Source organism: Stegostoma tigrinum, chromosome 8 (assembly GCF_030684315.1).
Source record: "Stegostoma tigrinum isolate sSteTig4 chromosome 8, sSteTig4.hap1, whole genome shotgun sequence".
Taxonomy (NCBI): Eukaryota; Metazoa; Chordata; class Chondrichthyes; order Orectolobiformes; family Stegostomatidae; genus Stegostoma; species Stegostoma tigrinum.
Genome location: NC_081361.1, coordinates 80,428,080 through 80,442,608, shown reverse-complemented (window position 1 = coordinate 80,442,608; position 14,529 = coordinate 80,428,080). Strand labels below are relative to the sequence as shown.

At 43.1% G+C, this 14,529-nt stretch overlaps 1 protein-coding gene across 1 annotated transcript in view; it reads left to right on the top strand.

Moving 5' to 3' along the window:
- Nucleotides 1–14,529, top strand: part of zgc:163022 (putative ferric-chelate reductase 1) — a 57,559-nt gene that overhangs the window by 5,718 nt on the left and 37,312 nt on the right. The window contains exons 2-7 of the mRNA XM_048539569.2: nt 2,263–2,464; nt 4,072–4,229; nt 8,845–8,933; nt 11,816–11,942; nt 13,273–13,458; nt 14,031–14,132. Coding sequence (XP_048395526.1) covers nt 2,263–2,464; nt 4,072–4,229; nt 8,845–8,933; nt 11,816–11,942; nt 13,273–13,458; nt 14,031–14,132 — 864 coding nt within the window. The remainder of the gene's footprint in view (nt 1–2,262; nt 2,465–4,071; nt 4,230–8,844; nt 8,934–11,815; nt 11,943–13,272; nt 13,459–14,030; nt 14,133–14,529) is intronic.

Genomic DNA, 14,529 nt, shown 5'->3' with positions numbered 1-14,529 from the left:
TGATGTCTTGAAAAGAGACCACATTACAGAAGAGGAGGTGCTGGGGGTCTTTGTGACCTGATTAAGTATAATCCCAGAAGACTGTGGGAAGGTAGGGAAGAAATTGTGGGGACCCTCGCTGAGATATTTGTGTCATCAACATCCATGGGTGAGGTGCTGGAAGACTGGAGGTTGGATAATGTGCTATTATTTAAGAATGGCTGCAAGGAAAAGCCAGGGAACTACAGACTGGTGAGCCTGATGTCCATGGTGAGTAAGTTGTTGATGACAGTTCTGAGTGGATCTACATACATTTGGTCAGGTAAGGAATAAGGAATAGTCAGCATGGCTTTGTGTATGGGAAGTCATGTCTCCCAAATGTGATTGAGGTTTTAGAAGATGTGACCAAGAATTTAGATGAAGGCAGAGCAGTAGACATTATCAAATGGTCTTTAGCAAGGACCTTAACAAGGTCCCACACGGTAGGCTGGTTGGTAAGGTTAGATCATATGGAATCCAGGGAGACCTAGCCAATTGGATATAAAATTGACTTGACAGTAGGAGACAGAGGGTGATGGTAAAGGGTTATTGTTCAGACTGAAAGCCTGTGACCAGCGGTGTGCCACAAAGATTACTGCTGGGTTCACTGTTGTTCAACACTTGTATATATGATTTGGATGAGAATATAGGGGACATACTTAGTAAGTTTGCGGATGACACTGAAATTAGTGTGAAAGTTGACAGTGAAGAAGGCTAGAGATAATGGGAACAGCAGATGCTGAAGAATCCAAAATAACAAAGTGTGAAGCTGGATGAACACAGCAGGCCAAGCAGTATCTCAGGAGCACAAAAGCTGATGTTTCGGGCCTAGACCCTTCATCTGATGATATCATGATTGTTATCAGTGAAGAAGGTTGTCCAAGAGTATAACAGGATCTTGATCAACCAGGCCAGTGGACTAAGGAATAGCTGGTGGAGTTTAATTTTAATTAAATGTGGGGTGTTGCATTTTAGTATGACAAACTAGGGCAGGACTTAGACTGTTAATGGTAGAGCCTTGGAGACTGTTGTCAAATAGGGACCTAGGGGTGCAGGGAAATGGTTCCTTGAAAGTCTTGTCTCAGGTAGATTGGGTGATGAAGATGTTTGGCAGGTTTGCTTTCGTCAGTCAGAGCATTGAATACAGGAGTAATTCTGTTCACCCGTCTGTAGGAAGGATGTTATTAAATGGCGGGGTGGGGGGGGGGGGGGGGGGGAAATAAAAAAAAATTACAAGCATGTTACCAAGATTGGAGGGTTTGAGTTATAAGTTATAAGGATAAGCTGACACTTTTGTCCCTGGAGCGTAAGAGCCTGAGGGGTGACCTTAGAGTTTTATTTTTAAATCATGAGGGGCATAGACAAAGTGAATAGTCAAGGTCTTTTTCCCAGGGGGAGGGAGCCCAAAACTACGTGTAAGATGAGAGGAGAAAGATTTAAAAGAGGCAAGAGAGCCAACTTTTTCATACAGAGCGTGGTATGTGTATGGAACAAGCTGACAGAGTAAGTGGTAGAACAAGTGTAATTACAGCACTTAAAAGACATTTGAATAGGTCCATGGATAGGAAAGGTTTAGAGGGATATAGGCCAAATGCTAGCAAATGGCTCTGTTTAAAAAATCAGGTTGGCACGGACAGTTGGACAACAGGGCCTGTTTCCATGCTGTATTTTTCCTGCCTTTATTCATTCACAGGATGAGGGCATCGCTAGTTAGGCAGCGTTTATTACCCAGAGGACAGTTCAGAATCAACCAAATTGCTATGGGACTGGAGTCTCATGGAGGCTGGACGAGGTAAGGATGACAGTTTCCTTCCCTAAAGGACTTGTAAAAATATAAAATTCCAGAATATGATGTCACCAGCAATTTCTATTATTATTTAACACTTTGCCATAAATTCTGGAAACTTTTGCGCGCCACTAATGACCTTGCTGAAGCCAAGCCAAATTGATAGACTCAAAGCTCCATGACCTGGCTTATCTCACTTAACTCTGTGAATGGAATATACACCATTAGTGAGTCTAGGACATGTACCTTTCTTCATGTCTCTGTTGCTGTGTTTAGCCTGATTATTTTTCATAAGTTCTCTAGAAAAGGTCATTATATCAATAAAAATTCCTGAATTATCTTTCTTTTACTTTTGTTTATTGTTATTAACATTTCTTTCTAAACTTGACTCCTGGTTACCAAATGTTCCATAAATCCTGCCAGTGGTGTTTGATGGTGTTTTTTTTAATCTTTTCCAGATGAAGAGACACATTTGCTTTATGTTGCTTTTTATTGCTGCCACCGTCCCAGTGTATGTTGTGGGATATTCTCATGGGCGAGTCAGTAGTGCCTGTGCTACCATGCGTCCCAGCCATTCTGGAAATAATGCACAATCAACAAATCCACCTTATCAAGTCATTGCAAATAGCAGCACTTTTAACCCAGGGGATACAATCCAAGGTACAACTTCAGTGAATCTATTAAATATGTTGTTGAAACTTTTTTTTCAAGCACAATGACGCATCTAATAAGATTACAGATATTGTATCCGAAAACACTATTTTGTTTCATATAACTTGTACAAAACCTGCTTTTGTCTAGTATCCCATTTGAATGATCAAATAGTACTTTGTTCATCTAAAGTTACAAGGGTGAGTCTCAAAATTCCACTTTAGTTTTAGTGCCTCACTTGATAACATGCTGGAGAGGTGCTGTGCATTTGTGTGTCTTAGCTTTATTACTCTGTCCATGATGTTAGCTCGTCAGCTACTAACCTGTCATGACAAGATAGTAACTTACAAAGAGACTGAGCACACGTCAGTACTTGACCAAGAGTAATATTATACCCATGGAACTTCAGCTTTATTGATCAAAAAGGAAATTGTAGGTTCTAACTCAAAGTGACAGGGATGTGATGGCCTGGTGGTATTTATCACTAGATGATTAATCCAGAGACTCAAGTAATGTTTTGGGCACCTAGGTTTGAATCCTGTAATGACAGAAGTTGGAATTGGAATTCAATACAAAATCCGGAGTTAAAAGTCTACTGATAACCATGAAACCATTTTTGATTAGCAGGTAAAATCCATTTGCTCAGTCACTTTGAGTGCAGACTAATCCATGATTAAGATTGTATTGTACAGTGAAGCCTTATAAATTACAGATTCCTAAGGGACTGGTATGGCTGTTTTGCTTATTTGCTAATGTCCTCATTTTCAAAACAGCCATTACATATGCTTTTCAGTTGAACAGAGAACTCTTCGTTCAGACTACATTGCGCCAGAGAAATAATTCCATATCTGTTTAGGGGATGGCAGTGTATTGGTAATGCTACTATGCTAGTAACTCAAACTAGTATGCATACTCTGCCAAGTAGTTAAAACCCTGCCACAGTAAATGGAAGAATTTAACTTCAGCTAATCAGTCAGCAATTAGGAACGAAAAGTCTCAATAATTTGTGGTTATCGCAAATCACTTAAAAATCGATTTTTGTTCACTACTGACTTTCATGGAAGCAAATATATTGCTGTTAACCATCTGGCCCATGTGTGGCTTCAGACCAACACCGATGTGTTTTCTCATAACTGCTCCCTGAAACGGTCTAGCAAACCACTCAGTTCTTGGCAGCTCATTGACAACATGCGCTGACCTTGGTAGTGATGCTTACATTTCACAAATAAAAAAAAAATGTTGAGTAAACCTGCCACTAAAGGCTTTTCATTCACAAAACCTGTTCCTGCTTCACACTGACCTTATGAAATTTTGTGACGGAATGCAGGCAAACAGCCGGTGACAATACCAATCATCCCAATTCAGTTAAGGTTCCACTTACAGCAGCTTTATAATAGTCTGGTCCTACGTCTTAAATTGTGAAAACCCACGTTGGTAGCTTGTAATTTGTGTATTCATGGTTTAAGACAGCCTGTTGTGAATTTTATCAGGAAATTTGTGTGTTTGTCTTTCAATAAATTATGATTCTTGCAGGTGAAGCATCAATTAGTTTAAATGCTTGAGGTATATTGTGTAAAATAAAACACTTTTTCTTAAATTAGCATGTTTTGTTTAAGTGACACTGCGAAGCAATCCAGGGACGACCTTCAAAGGATTTTTGCTGGAGGCTCGAGCAGCTGCATCTTCATCATCTTCAACACCACTTGGCACCTTCACTGAAATGATTGCAGATGCTCAACTCCTCAACTGCAGTATTAGTGGGACTACCTACACGGTAAGTTGTTAGAAATTCTCTTTACAAATCGGGTGGTGACAAAAGAATCTCAGAATCCCTACAGTCTGGAAGCAGACCATTCGTCCCTCACTGACCTTCTGAACAGCATCCATTGCAGGCCTACCCTGCTACCCAATCCCTGCAAACCTTCATTCACCATCGCTAATTCTCCTAATCTACACACCCCCAGGACATGGTGGGCAATTTTGAATGGCCAAACCACCTACCAGGCATATCTTTGGACTGTGGGAGGAAACTGGGGCACTGATGGGAAACCCACGCAGACATGGAGAATGTGCAAACTCCACATAGTCACCCAAGGATGGAATTGAGCCTGGGTCCCTAGAGCTAACCACTGAGCCTCTGTGCCGTCCTTTATTCTGGTCTGCTTTCTCCAGCCGTGAGTAACAGATTTATGTCTAACACCATTGTACACTTTAGGTACTAGATACTCTTGAATTATAAGATAGTACTTTTTTAAAAAGCTTCCACCATTGAATTCTGCCCATATCAGAGGCAAAAGTTTGTGCTGGAGCACATAAATAGAACTGGTTAGGAAAGGGAATGTAAATTAAAGCAAATAAATCAGTTACAGGGCCAAGCTGTCTCTGCATTGGATGCCTTTGTGAAAGAGGTAGACAGAAAGTAATATCCTGTATCCACAGTGTGTTAGGAGGCCCTTCAGATGACCTATGTAGAAGGAATGGGACCAGAAAGCCACTTGTCACATCTTGAGAATCTAAATGCACTGCTGCAAAAAGTCTAATGACCTTAGAATATTTCACTCAATGAATTATATCTTCAAATGCCACATCTCAGGAGCTGCACCACTAGCCTCACACACTGCTAAATGCTATGCACCAATCACCAACAATTGCTATCAACCATAATTCATTGAATAATATGCATGTGCTTCACTTCATTCTCAATCACATGACACTGTGACAAACCTCACATGCACATTTCCCGACTAGCACAGCTTGCTATTCTTCAACCACATTACCTGGGTAGACTGCACTCCACTTAATGTCACTTGGCTTTCTCTTGCAGGCAGTGTATAACCAGAGGGCACTCTGCAATAACCAGAGAGGGGTCAGGTGTTCTTGCATGTCCTCAGCCCAGGGACGAAATGGATGCCTCCATCAATGGTGCAGCCATTACTGAGATTGTAGTGAGGGTGAGGCTGAAACCATCAAAATGATATTACAATGATAGTTATCCTGAAGTTTAAGTTTTGGAATAGGAGGTAAATTATTAATTAGGAAATTGGCTGAGTGGAGATAATGATCAGATACTCAAATTGACAGCATGTGGCTAGTGGTGTATTGTATGGATTTAAATGAAGCTTCAACTATTCACAATTTATACAAAGGCAAATTTGGTGAACAATTTAGATGGAAGCATAATAATTTGAAAAATGAATGATCAAAAAAAAATAGATTTCAGCATAGACAAATGTCAGGCCTCCCACATTGGACCTAAAACAAACAGAACACAGCACTTTCTAAATGTTGAAAAGCTGAAACTCTTAGAATTCGAAGGGGCTTTGGGGTTCTGCTACAGAGGTCTTTAAAATGGGGGAAAACAATCAAGAAGAATTCTGATGCTTGCATGTGGAGAGTTTTGATGCAAAGGAGTAGAAGTTGTACTGCAATAATAAAAACAGCTATGGCTAAAGTATTGTGAGCAGTGCATTTGACCATGCTTTAGGAAAGATACGTTGGCCTTGGAGGGAGTGCAGAGTAGATTCATAAGAACTCACAAGGAGGATTTTTGCAGGGTTGGGAAGACTCACTGGAATTTCAAAACTGATATTTGGATCCAAATGTGGCTGTTCCCTCCATTCCTGACAGATCCCTTCTTTGTAAGGGAAAGTCGTGGAGCTGCCATTTGCATCCAAGAGAAACCAAAAATCAGTAGGACCATTTGAACTCTGTGCTGAGCTCAGGCAAACCACATTTTGGCTGCTACGAGGAACTTAACCCACAATATGAAGGCTGCAAATTTATGGAAAACAGTAAATGCTGTTGGAGTTTGTACCATTTAACAGATCTGACAATCTGAAGGGTTTTTAAAGCGTCCAGTTGTTTAAACTTGTCTGTAGCTGTTAGTTAAAAAGCAGACTGTCCAGCCCAGAATAAGCAGCATCAGAGGAGCAGGAAAGCTGATGTTTCAGGCCAAGACCCCCCTTCAGAGATGGGAGAGGGGAAGGGGGTTCAGAAAAAAGTAGGGAGGGAGGGAGAGGCAGATAGAAGATGGATAAAGGAGAAGATAGGTGGAGAGGAGACAGACGGGTCAAAGAGGCAGGGGTGGAGCCAGTAAAGGTGAGTCTAGGTGGGGAGCTGGGTTGGGGGGACGCAGTAATAGGTCAGTCTAGGGAGGAAGGACAGGTTGGGAAGGCAAGGACTAGCTGGTCTGGTATTGGGATGCGGTGTCGGGAGAGGGGAGATTTTGAAGCTTTGTGAAGTCCGCTTGGGAACCCTGCAGCCCAACCGTATCAATTTGGACCACAAGCTTCAAAATCTCCCCTCTCCTGACTGCATCCCAATACCAGCCCAGCTTGTCCTCGCCTTCCCAACCTGTCCTTCCTCCCACCTCAAGCCCCACCCCCATACCCTACCTACCAGCCTCATCCCGCCCCCTTGACCTGTCTGGCCTCCCTAGACTGACCTATTTTACGCACCCCCCACCCCACCTTCCCCCCCCCCCCCCCCCCCCCCCCCCAGCTCCCCACCTACACTCACCTTTACTGGCTCAATCCCTGCCTCTTTGACCTGTCTGTCTCCTCTCCACCTATCTTCTCCTTTATCTATCTTCTATCCGCCTCTCTCTCTCTCTCCCTATTTATTTCAGAACCCATTCCCCTCCCCCATCTCTAAAGAAGGGTCTAAACCTGAAACATCAGCTTTCCTGCTCCTCTGATGCTGCTTGGCCTGCCATGTTCATCCAGCTCTACACCTTGTTATCTCAGATTCTCCAGCTAACTCTGTCCAGTCCAGAAGTTTGAATACGGGTATTTCTGCTATAACTTGTTTTATTAATGCAAATTCGCTGTAACATGAGTAGTGAATAGTGGACGCTGTTTGGATAATGCAAACTTTCTGCCATATAGGTTTAACAATTTTCTACAGTAATTCCCTTATAATGCAATTTTTATGGTGATTCTGTATCGAATAAGATCACACAAGAACGCAACTATCACATTATAGGAGAAATACCTGTAACTGTTTGATATTTTCTACTGGCTACTTATGAATGATTGGCTCTTTCCAAAAGCTACATTCTTCTAGCAGAAGCTCTGATTTTACAGTTTTGCTGACATCCTAATGGGACTATTAATGAAGAGGTTAGCTGTCTTTAATGTGATATGAACAGACATTTACTTTTTTCATAAGAGATTAAACAGTTGAGATTTTAAAGATTTAGATAAGTTTCAAGAATGGGAGTTTATTTTATGTAACTAAGGCTGTATTTGATGTTGAGTGTTTTTGTTTCTTTTCAAAATGGATCCTGAGGGCTGCCCCCAGTGGATACTGGGTAAGTTGGCATGGAGGAGCAAAGGGCCATGGTTTGGTGGTATAAGGAGTCATGAGGTTGGATGGAGTTAATGAATTGGCACGAAGGCTATAATGAGTGAGTGGGGACATGTGTTTTCATGGCAATCATGTGTTGGATGGGCACATGAATTGGCTAATAAGGAGGGGGAGTGGTAGGGATCCCCAAGCTTCAGTGGTGAAGGCTGGAGGGTCTTAAATGTCACAATACACAATTGAGAGAGAGCTTTTAACCAAACAGATTGCAGGAGCAACTGAGCAGATTTACCAGTATTTGTGGAGAGAGATAGTTACTGTTCGAGTCCGATATAACTCCTTAATGCCACCAGACTGGCTGATCTTTTCCAAAATTTTCAGTGTTTGTTTCAGATTTCGAGCATCTGTAGAATTTTGCTTTTGCTTAATCCTTTTACCCAGCCATTCTTTTGGCTACTTCAATTCCTCTTCCAGGAGTTTTAGGCCCACCTGTGCCCTGCACCTGTCACACCATGCTAAAGATACCTCCCTCTGAGTACTTGCTATCAGCTGAGAGATTTTCCAACTTGAACTACCCACCATGAAAGCAAAAACCTATGCCCCAGGCTTCAAAGGTCAAATTACAAGGAGAAATTCTTTGAACTAGGCTCATGCTTCCTAGGATTTTGAAGATCAAAGGGTGATTTGATCAAAATTTTCCCAATTATTGAAGTGAAATAAGTGTAAATGGAGCGAGTCCTTTTCCACGGAGGTCAGGAGTCGAGGACTAGGAGGGTCTTTTTCTAAATGTTAGAGCAAGGTCTTTCAGAAGTGATCTGAGGAAACATTGACACTCAAATGGTTAGGAGTCTGGAACACTTGTTTTGCTCACAGCAATTGAGGCAACATCCAATATTAATTTGACATCTGAGGGGAAAAAATTTATTTAATCTAAGATATCGAAGGGTATGGGACAAAGACTGATGATAATGTCAGGCTGCAGCAAGTCGCAAATTCATTGAATGGCAATGGAGCAAATACTGAATGCCCTATTTCTGTTTGTATGGTTGGCATTGATGGATTCCTTTTCAAACCTTTCTTCACAGAATTCTGCTGTAAGTCATACATCAGCAAGTGAGAAAACAGAGATCGCTGTCAATTGGATTGCTTCGGATACGGGCAACATTCAATTCAGGTACTTTGTTTTGCAAATATTATCATTGTTGTTTTACATTTGCTATCCTTGCCTTCCCCTATACCATAACCACCATCTCTTCTCGCCACTCTGACCTGCTTCAATCACAGCTTCTGATAATCACTCAGGTGACTCCCCACTCCCGAGCACCAAACCATCATCTCCCAAACCATCCACAACCTCATCACTTCAGGTGACCTTCCACCCACAGCCTCCAACCTCGTTCCCCAACCCCGCACCGCCCACTTCTATCTCCTTCCCAAAATCCACAAACCTGCCTGCCCCGGTCAACCCATTGTCTCCACCTGCTCCTGCCCCACCAAACTCATCTCCACCTATCTGGACTCCATGTTCTCCTCTTGGTCCAGGAACTCCCTACCTACATCCGTGAAACCACCCACACCCTCCACCTCCTCCAGAACTTCCAATTCCCCCGTCCCCAACACCTCATTTTTACTGTGGACGTCCAGTCCCTACACACCTGCATTCCCCATGCAGATGGCCTAAAGACCCTCTGCTGCTTCCTGTCCCGCAGGCCCAACCAGTCCCCTTCCACCGACACCCTCCTCCGCCTAGCTGAACTCGTCCTCACCCTCAACAACTTCTCTTTTGATTCCTCCCACTTCCTACAGACAAAGGGGGTGGCCATGGGTACCTGCATGGGCCCAAGCTATGCCTACCTCTTTGTAGGTTCCATGGAACAATCCCTCTTCCGGAACTACACAGGCCCTAAACTTCCAACTTCCACCTCCTCTTCTGTTACACTGATGACTGTATTGGCGCCACCTCGTGCTCCCACAAGGAGCTTGAGCAGTTCATCCACTTCACCAATACCTTCCACCCCAACCTTAAATTTACTTGGACTATCTCTAATACCTCTCTCTCCTTCCTGGGCCTTTGTCTCCATCTCAGGCAACCACCTAGAAACTAATATCCATCTCAAACCCACTGATTCCCACAGTTACCTAGAATACACCTCCTCCCACCCAACCTCCTGCAAAAATGCCATGCCCTATTCCCAATTCCTTCGCCTCCGCCGCATCTCCTCCCAGGATGAGGCATTCCACGCCCGTACATCTCAGATGTCCTCGTTTTTCAAGGACTGCAACTTCCCCACCCCCACAGTGGTCGAGAACGCCCTCAACCATGTCTCCCGCATTTCCCACAACTCATCCCTCATACCCCGCCCACGCAATAACCACCAAAAGATGATCCCCCTTGTTCTCACACACCAACCTCCAGATCCAATGCATCATCCTCCGGCACTTCCACCATCTACAATCCGACCCCACCACCCAAGACATTTTTCCATCCCCACCCTTGTCTGCCTTCTGGAGAGACCACTCTCTCCGTGACTCCCTTGTCCACTCCACACGCCCCTCCGACCCCATCACACCCGTCACTTTGCCCTGCAACCGCAGGAAGTGCTACACCTGCCCCCACACCACCTCCCTCACCCCCATCCCAGGCCCCAAGAAAACTTTTTATATCAAGCAAATGTACACCTGCACATCTGCCAATGTGGTATACTGCATCTGCTGTACCCGTTGTGGCCTCCTCTACACTGGGGAAACCAAGCGGAGGCTTGGTGACCGCTTTGCAGAACACCTCCGCTCGGTTCACAATAAAAAACTGCACCTCCCAGTCGCAAACCATTTCAACTCCCTCTCCCATTCCTCAGTCAACATGTCCATCCTGGGCGTCTTGCAGTGACACAATGATGCCACCTGAAGGTTGCAGAAACAGCAACTCATATTCCACTCGAGAGCCCTGCAGTCCAATGGTGTCAATATGGATTTCACAAGCTTCAAATCTTCCCTCCCCCTACTGCATCCCAAAACCAGCCCAGCTCGTCCCCGCCTCCCTAACCTGTTCTTCCCCTCACCTATCCTCCCCTCCCACCTCGAGCCACACCTCCATTTCCCACCTACTAACCTCATCCCGTCCCCTTGACCTGTCCATCCTCCCTGGACAGACCTATCCCCTCCCTACCTACACTCACCTCTACTGGCTCCATCCCCAAGCCTTTAACTTGTCTGTCTCCTCTCCAACTATCTTCTCCTCTATCCATCTTCAATCTACCTACCCATCTCACCCTATTTATTTCAGAATCCTCTCCATCTCCCCCTTTTCTGATGAAGGATCTAGGCCCGAAATATCAGCTATTGTGCTCCTCTGATGCTGCTTGGCCTGCTGTGTTCATCCAGCTCTACACTTTGTTATCTCAGATTCTTCAGCATCTGCAGCTCCTGTTATCTCTTCTTCTAGAACATAGAACATTACAGCACATTACAGGCCCTTCGGCCCTCGATATTGTGCCGACCTGTCATACCGATCTGAATCCCATCTAACCTACACTATTCCATATACGTCCATATGCTTATCCAATGATGATTTAAATGTACCTAAAGTTGGCGAATCTACTACCGTTACCTACTTTAAAACCTCCCTGCAGAATTCTAACAGTTTGCTTTGTATTTACCACCTGTAGTAGCTTTATACGGCACATGTTCAAATTGCCAGTTGCACCCTCTTAAAGACCTATCACCAATTTTAATAGACTCCTGTTCATAGAAGGTTTGGGAACCTTTATGTAAATGAAACTTGAAGCTTATCTGTCCGTAGGTTTTCTGGCTAGCAAATCCCACTCTGAAATTAAAAATGCCAACTCCACAGGATCCATGCTGTAGCCTCCATTTGTAAGAGAAATATAAACCAGAGCAGTTTCTTAAAAAAAGAAACTGATAATGGTAAGCCCATTTGTAAAGTCTTAATTTGGATAATATCTTTAACTGGCAAGGTACAAAATTTTAGACCCTCTGAATGATTGCAGTTACAATGGGTTTTTTGTTTTAATCATTCAAAACACTTTTGTATTTTAGCGCTACTTTTGTGCAAACGTTTGCAACGTTTTGGATGGATGTCAGGAGTCAGACCATTGAAAGATCTGCCAGCAATGTATCTCCTACCATGGCCACTTCTCTGAACACTGTCACTCTATCTCAGGGGGTCAGTTTAACCTTAAATTTTGATTCAAACACAGTCAGTCGTGATTGTTTAAGATTTATGAGCTGCAATGTATTCTTTTCATCTACCACTGTTGAAACAATTTACTACTTACAATAAACATTCTGCACTAAGAGAACAAGGTAATTGAACTGTTGAATTTGGCTTGTGTATCTGCTGATCTGTGTTCCTCGATTGTAACCCTATTTTCTTACGCTTTACGTGAATTGACAAACCTGCTTATCAAGTTCCTTTTCAAACAAGTCATTATTTCCAGTAACAAAATATCTGAATAATTCCTTGTGCGAAATGCCTTCAAACTTTTCTCCTCTTTGTCCTAGCAATAATTCTGAACCTATGTAACACCTTGCTGATCCTATCCCATTATTTATTTTACCAGCCAGTAGGAAATTCTACCATGTCCCTTCTTAAAACCTTCAGTGGTATAGGAAGCGCATATTCAATGCCATCACTGCCCAACCTTCTTTCTTATAATTGTGGCAGGCCTCACTGGAAACTGTCTGTCTTACAGTGCATAGAGTTTATTTAAACAACTCACTAAAGCAAACAGTCTACAAAATCTATTTATACAAATTCTATACCTAAAACAGTATTGTCTCCTGACAAAAGAACAATTTCTCTGACAAAACTCAGTAAGTGCAGGGCATAGTTGCAGACAAGTTTAGACATCATGAAAGAATCCCAGACACAAAAACAAAGCTGCTGGAGAAGTCCAGTAGGTCTGGCAGCATCTGTGAAGGAAGAAGCAGACTTTAACATTCCCAGTCCTGTGTCCTTCCTCAGAACTGAAAGAATCCTACTTCCTTTTATAGTTATGATTGCCAGGGGAGTTATCCAATCATCTCTGTTCTGTAAGGGAACTGAAGTAAGTCTGAGTGCAACCTGTGGCCACACAATCTTTGTCATTTTATAGCCTTTACATTCCAACATGGCATTCCAACATCTTGTTTCTGCAAGGCTAAATTTCTCTGATCTTTTACTTCTGTGTTATGGATATTATCATTTAGTAGCTGTGCTTAGTGCACGTCTCACTAGATTGGAACTAGATTTGCACTCCACTTTCCCATTTGCCTTTTTTCTTGTAACTTCCTCTGGCTTGAGTTGCACAGTTACAATGATACCAATGGCATATCAGAACAAGTGGGCTGAGAATAGGTTCCTGGCACCCGCGTGTAAATAAACAAATACCCAAAACAGCAGCTTGGCTAGCAATTATAGTAACGCCAGGGAACGGAGCATGATGTATGCTGCAGATTATTAAAAAAACTATGTCATTTACCACCACTTTTTTCTTTTTTTTGTTTAAACCCAGATTTCTAGTAATGGATGCGGCAGCACCAAGTTTTGCTTCAGTAACCCTGCAGAGTGCAATCCAGCCAGTGATCAGGACTGTTTCTTTATGTCGTCCACTCCAAAGGGTAGCCAAGGCTTGCAATTTGAAATGAGTGGGAGGTCACCTGGCTACATCTCGATTGGTTTTTCAGATGACCAGCAAATGGTAAGAAGTCTGTAGAAGAATAAATGTGTTTGACACCAGTATACAAAGTAGTCAGTACTGGTCAAGAGAAATACGGATTGCTGCAGCTAGTCAGTTTTGAGTTAACTGACACAGATGGCCCCCAAATTATATTAGAAATGACAAAAAAAATTAGTGACTGACAAAACAGGTTAGCTGATCTTCCTGTTGAATTCATATGTCAGTGTGAGTGCAAGTAATTTCCCCAAATAGATACTTCACTCTCTTCCCTCTTCAGCTAACTTAGAATAGGAGGCGGGGGTGCTGGAGATGGGGGAGATATAGTAAAAGGTAACAAGTTTCATTTTAACATTTAAAGTATTCCTGCAATGTTCTCTTTAATATCCATAGAATATTACACTGCTTTCAGAATGAATGAGTTTCTGACTAAATTCAGAATTGCTGCCTGATATAAACTGAATTCCCAGTTATCTAAATACATTTAACACCAAAATAATATGTTTGAATGACTTAAAATGCCATGTCTGACACATTCCATGTAGGCTCTTGAGTGAAGTATCCTGCCATTGACTACTGTTCCATTTTAAACCTAGGGCAATGATGATATCTACATTTGTGGTAAGGACATCTCTGGTAATATACAAGTACAGCGTGCCTATTCCACAGGAAGAGTACGTCCTCGCACAGAGCAGCTGGTAATGAGCTTTCTATTGTACACAAATAGACTGTATACATGGCATCACAGTGCTCCATTTTAAACTTCAGTAGAGCCTCGTGAAAATGGCTTCACTCTTGTATAATAAAATGTGAGGCTGGATGAACACAGCAGGCCAAGCAGCATCTCAGGAGCACAAAAGCTGACGTTTCGGGCCTAGACCCTTCATCAGAGAGGGGGATGGGGGGAGGGAGCTGGAATAAATAGGGAGAGAGGGGGAGGCGGACCGAAGATGGAGAGTAAAGAAGATAGGTGGAGAGAGTGTAGGTGGGGAGGTAGGGAGGGGATAGGTCAGTCCAGGGAGGACGGACAGGTCAAGGAGGTGGGATGAGGTTAGTAGGTAGCGGGGGGTGCGGCTTGGGGTGGGAGGAAGGGAT